This window comes from Rattus norvegicus, chromosome 8 (assembly GCF_036323735.1).
Source record: "Rattus norvegicus strain BN/NHsdMcwi chromosome 8, GRCr8, whole genome shotgun sequence".
Taxonomy (NCBI): Eukaryota; Metazoa; Chordata; class Mammalia; order Rodentia; family Muridae; genus Rattus; species Rattus norvegicus.
In genome coordinates this window covers 74496170-74503562 of record NC_086026.1, presented here as the reverse complement: position 1 = coordinate 74503562, position 7393 = coordinate 74496170, and the positions used below count along the sequence as shown (strand labels likewise).

Sequence of the window (7393 nt, the reverse complement as noted above, 5' to 3'; positions counted from 1 at the left end):
CACACACGGACACACACACCACACATACACACACGGACACACACACCACACACATGCACACACACACAGACACACGGACACACACCACACATACACACACATGGGCACACACACCACACATACACACACACACGGGCACACCCACCACACATACACACGGGCACACACACACACACGGGCACACGGGCACACACACACACGCACACGCACACGCGCGCATGCACATACACTCATTGCATCAGTTACTTTCCCTTGCTATGATGGAACTTCATGACCAAAGCAACATACAGGGGAGTTTATTTTTCCGGAATCCATCACCGTCACAGTGTGGGGCATGGCAGGCAGGCAGACATGGTAGCTAGTGCGGCAGCTGAGAGCTCCTACCACCCACAGGCAGGAAGCAGACAAAACATACTCAAACAGAACCTCAAAGTTCCACCCCAGTGACAATTTCCTCCACAAGGCCATACTTCATAAACCTACCCTGTGCAACCAACTGGAGACAAAGTTCTCAAATGTCTAAATATGGGGACCATCTCACTTCACCCCCCATATTCATACACATTAAGAAAAAACTTAACCCCTCAAACCCAAACCAACAAAACTAAGCGGCACTCATGAGAATGAAAAGCACTCAGTAGAATTTGCTACCAGGGAAAGGCAAAACTGTACTCTCCCCTCGACCCCCCAGCAGGCAAAGTTATCATCAAAACAAAAAAGCTCAGTTATGTGGAGAAGAAATGCAAGAATAGAGCCTGTGACCAAGTGCGCTCTTTCTCTCTCTCTCTCTCTCTCTCTCTCTCTCTCTCTCTCTCTCTCTTTCTCTCTCTGTGTGTGTGTGTTGAGGTCAGAGGACAACCTTCCAGGGTTGGCTTTTTCCTTCCACCATACTAGTCCCCAGTTTGAACTCAGTCACCAGGCTTGGAGGCAAGCACCTTTATCTGCCGAGCCATCCAGGGGTTCATTTATTTATTATCTAGCCAATTCTGGCAGTAACTATCTAGCAAGTGACCCCTACTTGAGGAGAAGTCAGCTAGTTTAGGAGTGCCACCTCCTGTCTGTAATCCAACTAGAGAAAGCAAGTCAGTAAGGACTAGTCCCACATAAAAGGAAGAGCTAACTCTGAGTAACCTTCACGGAATTCTCCAGTGCGGCAGCAGACAGCAGGTGCTTTGGGAGGTTTTCATTATTGCCACCTAGGAACTCAGAGAGTCAGGATATTATAGAAACATGCCCAAGCCCCTAAAACTCGAAGGGAGCAGAATGTAGCCAAGCTCATTGTGGACGCCATTTTGTTCCCCCACCTTTCTTGGGCAGCAATCCCAAATCCCATACAGGTAAAAGTTCTGAGGACCTGGTTCTGATGGAGACCATTCAGTGAGAGAGGCAAGCCTCAAAAGCCTCCACCTGAGGAGGCGGAAAGTAAAGGTAGGTAAGGTGACACAATTCTCCCTGAACCCTCCCCACTGCCTCACAGAAGGTCTTGCTGTCTTTACTGTCCAGGCTTCTTGTGCTCCTGAGGCCCCATGCGTTGGCCTCCTGAGTGGGACCATGGTGCACACCACCATACCTAGCAGACTGCGTAAACTCGTGCTGCTGCTGCCTGGGAGACAGGTCCTGCTGTGTAGCTGTGCACACTGGTTTCCACCTTGTGACCTACCCGCTTCCACCTCTCCAGTGTCAGCAAGAAAGGTATGCAACCTTCATGCTGTCCTCGGGAGCTGTTTTTCCTTTTTTCAGGACACTTTGGTTTTGTTTGTGGGGTTGTTTTGAGACAGGGTTTCTCCGTGTAGCCCTGGCTGTCCTGGAATTCCTTCTGTAGGCCAGGTTGGCCTTAACCTCAGAGATGTTCCTAGCGCTGCCTCCCAAGTGCTAGGGTTAAAGGCCTGCACCACCACACCACTTACACTTTACTATGCACTAGGCATAATGTGCTCCATGTGTATGTTTTGCATAACCCCAGGTCCTCTGGAAGTGTAGACGTGCTCTTAATTTCAGAGCCATCTCTCTCCCATCCCATATTACCTTTTTAAAAATAATTTATTTTTTTATGAATGTAAGTACACTGTCATTCTCTTCAGACACATCAGAAGAGGGCAGTAGATCCCATTACAGATGGTAGCGAGCCAACATGTGGTTGCTGGGATTTGAACTCAGGACCTCTAGAAGAGCAGTCAGTAACTGGCAGTAACTATCTAGCAAGTGATTCCCACTTGTCGGACTCCTATCAATTGTCAGTGATATAAGTCGGGAGCCCCCAGCAGTTCAGGAAGTATATGTCAGTCCCTGGCTCCAGGTGCGCTCTGCCCTGGCATCCAGGCTGAGGCTTCGGGGAACCTCCGGCAGGTACTGAACAGCACTCTGCACACGTCCCACTCAGCGTTTGTATTGGAGCTCCCACAGGATCCTGAACCCCAATCCCGACATCTCCCTTCATTGCAAGCACATGACCCTGGGTATCAGTCACCCCACCACTGAGTCATCAAAGCGAGGCTGTACAGATGGGGAGGGGAGGAGGAGCAGGGGTAAGGAACACTGAAGCCAGTTGATTTCAGCAGCATCTTTATTGCAACCAAGAACCTGTAATAAAACGCAGCAAAACTAATGCTTCACACCACACAATTAAAAGCCGTGGGGCTGAAAAGGAGGAGACCCGTACGCTCACTGGAGACAGACATGCAGATTATGCTCAGGTCGGTGCTGAAACAGCAGGCACTTTATGTGCTAAACTTAAAGACCCCACCAGCCCCAAATCCCAGTTTGCTGAAAACAGCATAAATCTGTATTAGGGTTACTTAAAACCAAACACACAAACACAGCTTCTGTGTCTGCAAGGGGCTTCTGGAACAGCAGGGAGGGCAGGTAGGAGAGGAGGGGTGGGGCTGGGAAGGCCACAGTCGGGATGTTTCCAGTTCCTTCCACGTGCTAGGAGAGGATGCTCTCACATGCAGAGTGTAGACCTGGCTGAGGCTCTTGTCTCACATCATGGAAGATGGGTTCCTGGGCTTATGCAAACATTCTGTGTCCCTATCTCCCATGACACCAAGGAAGACATTTAATAGAATGATTTCAATTAGCTTCAGAATGCCACATACTCATCGGTACTGCTTCGTTAATAAGCATGCTTAGCATTTACTTAGAAGGAAAAAATTAACTATTTTTATGTGGCTTCCTTTAAAATGTTATATAGGAATATATTAATAAATACTTCTTTAAAAACCCTACCTTTCTTAAATATCACATAGCCACCATGAGGCAGGCCAAAGTTGGACCCTGGTTCTGAGTACTAACTGTGGATATTGGGCATGTTTCTTTCTCTCTAGAACACAGGCTTTTTCCCCCTAGCAGGGCACTGGGTTATGTTAAAGACTGGACTCCTCCCACCAGCAGAGAGAACTGTAAAGGCAGGAAGAACCTCCATGCACGCATACCTGTGGCTCATGATTTTAAAGGGAACAAGCGTGCAGCGTGGCTTTGTCTTTCTGTGTGAGGCTTTAGAGGGGCCAGGAATGGGAAAAGTCATCTTGACCAAATACATTTTCAGACTAAGGGCATGAAGAGTGCTTTGCTCTGCTTCTGCAAGAGGTCAACAGGCATCACGGCTGAGGCCTTTCCCTGACTGCTGTCAGCCACCGTGTAGGTCACCATGTAAGGCTGCAACTGCACACTTACAGTTTACTAAAGCAGACTGCAGACCTGACGAGAAGTGCCCAGGGAGCTCACTGTGCTGGAAATATGCACTCTGGGTCTCCTCCCAAACTGATGAGCTCATTCCTCTGAGAGCAGCTTCAAGACTGGTCCTGGATGAACTTAAGAGTCCTGCTGTTCTGGACGTACAGTAGCTCTTGCTATCGAGCCTGTGAAAACCCCACACTTTGGTCCTTAATGAGTGTGTCCTGGCTTCCACTAAACTTGTACTTTCAGGGACTTGTGCCTCTTTTCACTGACCTCCAGACAGAGGACAAATGCGGTTTCTGATTGCTCCAACTGACTGATGCCTTTGTCACTGATGTTGACAAGCAAACCTGGTCAAGTCACCTTTCTTTCTGTAAGTCAGTCAAGCACTTACCCTCTTGGAGAAGTAGGAGGGCATTTAAAGGACAGTTGTAGATGCACGCCTGTGACAGCCAGAGAGAAGGCAGAAAGAATCTGGGACAATCGAGGTTTTCTATGTTTTGTCTACTTAAAATAAGAGATGTCTCAGTACAAAGCAAATGTAAGGGTGAGAGATTTCAAGTGGGTGGCTGGGAGCTACTTCATGTCATGCCTACCTCGAATGTAAGGAGCAGCTCTTGGAGGTTAGTTAGTCCTGCAAATGCCACTCTCAACAGCCAAAATAGACGTAAGTCAGGGGGGAAATACTTTGTAGGGGAAGGAAAGTTACCCAAATCAGTTTAATTTAACTTGAAAAATATAAACAAATTTTGGCACGAGAAAATGTCATAAGCATTAAAGTCAAAATAGATAGACAATAAAAGTGTGGGATCTATCATACAGTATAAATACACAGCCAGCAAAACCCAGCCCTCCCTTCCCAGGACAGAACCCCATGGTCACCCATCTCTACTCTGGCAGTCCCTGTCTTCACTGTGCTTTCTTGAAAAGGGACCTGATGTGGCAGTGAGAAAGAAACACAGCGGTTTTTCTTAGAGTGATTTTTAAGTTATGGTAACTGTCCAAACACTGGGGTTTGTGATTAATGAGGGTCAAACCCACAGGTGTCTGGCTGCAGTGGGACCCATCTAATACTGGAAGGCCATAGTGCAGATGCCAGCTGCATTTGAAAGTTCATGCACCCCTTCAGAGTCAAGCAGGAAGGCTGAAGCAGGAGAAGGTTATGGCTGAGTAACACAACTGTTGATAGGCTTCCAACACAGAGTGCCATGGTTTGTCAGGGATTATCTATGGCAAAGAAGTAGTCTGGAAACCTTTTTATTTTAAGCTAGTGATATCTAAATTACATTCAAATAAAAAAAAAAGGTAAAGTTTAGATTTGTAAGTTTTTTAAAGTTAAAAGGAAAAATAACAAAAAGCTGGAATTGTAAAAGTAACCGCTCCGAATGCTGGCCCTGTAGCTGTGGTGGCAAAGCGTGGCATCCTAGCTCTGGTCCCCAGCTACACTGACATTTACTCTGGTCTCTCTCACCAGTGTTCCTGGCCAACTATTTCTGCTCAGTTCTTAAGCAGAGCCTTGCGACCTGGTCTCTCCTGGTCATTCCCTGCACCAGGCCTCCCCCTTCCCACTGTAATCCTTTCACCTCCTGGGAACTCGGGAACACATTAATTAAGGAAAGGCCAAATGGAAACGGCACCATTATATTTTCAGAATACAAGTAAATGTGTACATGTTCTGTTCCTAAAAGGAGAAAAAACTTGCCTGCTAATTTTCAAGCTTTCAAATAATCTGATTAAAAAATTTTTGCCTCTAATTGTCAATATCTTGAGACTTGTGATTAAACTCATGCTGCATAGTTACTCGCCTTATGTGAAAGAAAACCCCACATCATCAAAGAAAAAGGACATTTACTTATACTAGATGCTGTTTAAATTGGTTAAAAAAAATTGGTCAGAGCCTAAGTAAGTATCTTCAGGAGGCCACTAAGTTATCCTTGAAAAATTATTAATGACTAGGAAAGTCATAAGCTTAGTAGTATTTAGTTCATGACATGCTGGATACAACCCAAGTGAGGAAGCATAAGCTATTCAATCAGACGTAAGTGCTATCAAATCCATAACTAGTCAGAGATCCTGGAACTGAACCAAATCAATCACTACTATCATCATATTTGAACAAACTCAGGGTACACTGTCAAATCCACTAGTTAAGTCCCAAGGCTGACACTGCTAAAGTGGACGCAGGCTGGTCTGTGTGTGGCGCTGGTGCTGCGTTCCGTACCCTCAGGCACTGCACTGTCTTGGGAACACGTCACTCAGTTCTCTGTGCATGGTTAAGGTGTTAGATTACTATCCATGAGCTGCAGATTTCTGCATGGCACCAAATTTACTTTCAGAAGTAGATCTTATGTGGCGGGTATAAAAGTGGGATCGTCAACTCTGGCTTCTCTATTGGCTAACCCTCCTTGTGTGGTTAGACGGTGTACGCAGGTTCTACACGAGTCAGAGTTACATCACTTTCAGAGCAGCGATGCGCGATCCAAGGTTCTCCTGAAGGTAGTGCAGTAGGTGCAGTTCATAGTGCTCTCCAGACTCGGGAACCCGGATGCTGTGCCTCTCCTGAGGGTAGATCTTCACACAAAGAGCAGAGGCAAGAGGAGGAAGTTTAGTGATGCCACTCTTCCAAGACTTCCCAACACAGTTACTTACACATTTTCTTTTGGGGCTGGGTCTCATGTAGTCCAAGTTAAGGATAGCCTCAAACTCCAGACTCTTCCTGCCTCTGGCTGCCATGTGCTAAGATGTTTTCCAGAGGTTTCTAACTGGATTATCAATATGGAACAATGCCTCTCTGTGGTATCACAATAATGCATATTATCCTGAGGCTGGAGAGATGGCTCAGTGCTTAAGAACTGCCTGCTCTTCCAGAGGTCCTAAGTTCAATTCCCACTAACCACATGATGGTTCACAACCATCTGTAATGGGATCTGATGCCCTCTCGGGCATGCAGGTGTACATGCAGATAGAGCACTTATACACATTAAATAAATAAATAGATCTTAAAAACAAAACATATTATCCCAGGGTTCTTATGATTTTTTACACACCTACCCATAAGACTTCAGAAGGATATTTTCAGAAGGATTTATTTCATGTATGTGAGTACACTGTCGCTGTCTTCATCAGATCTCATTACAGATGGTTGTGAGCCACCATGTGGTTGCTGGGAATTGAACTCAGGACCTTTGGAAGAGCAGTCAGTGCTCTTAACCACTGAGCCATCTCTCCAGCCTGACCAGAAGGGTTCTTTAGAGGTTCATTGCCTTAGTAGTCTGTAGGCTTCCAAGACTCCTTGGAAACCATATCAAAGGCTATACAAGGTCTAAACTAGGTTGGGGATTTGGCTCAGTGGTAGAGTGCTTACCTAGGAAGCGCAAGGTCCTGGGTTCGGTCCCCAGCCCCGGGGAAAAAAAAAAAACAAAAAACAAAAAAAAAACAAGGTCTAAACTATCTTCAACCCAGCACATGGGAGGTAGAGGCAGGAAGACCATGAGTTTAAGGCTAACCTGATCTACACAGTGAAATCTTGCTGAAGAAACAAAACAAACAACACAAAAAGCTACTTAAACAAATTTGTAGACAACTATCTTGAATGTGCTTTGCTCACTGGATTTACTGTGCTGCTCCAACAATGTAAAATGAACGAGTTCAAGTGCTGATGTGCAAACATGGTCTGAGGTGAGGTACTGTATTATCCCAGGAGCTACAGTAGTCTCTA

General features: G+C 46.0%; 1 protein-coding gene across 5 annotated transcripts in view; it reads right to left on the bottom strand.

Moving 5' to 3' along the window:
* Nucleotides 1–2545: 2545 nt before the first annotated feature.
* The window catches only part of Dpp8 (dipeptidylpeptidase 8), a 55203-nt gene continuing 50355 nt past the window's right edge, over nucleotides 2546–7393 (bottom strand). For all 5 annotated transcript variants that reach the window (NR_172080.1, XM_006243254.3, NM_001394091.1 and 2 more), the window contains one exon: nucleotides 2546–6246. Coding sequence is in view for 4 of the 5 variants with exons in the window: in XM_006243254.3 (XP_006243316.1) it covers nucleotides 6124–6246 (123 nt within the window). In the remaining variant the exon portion in view is untranslated. The remainder of the gene's footprint in view (nucleotides 6247–7393) is intronic.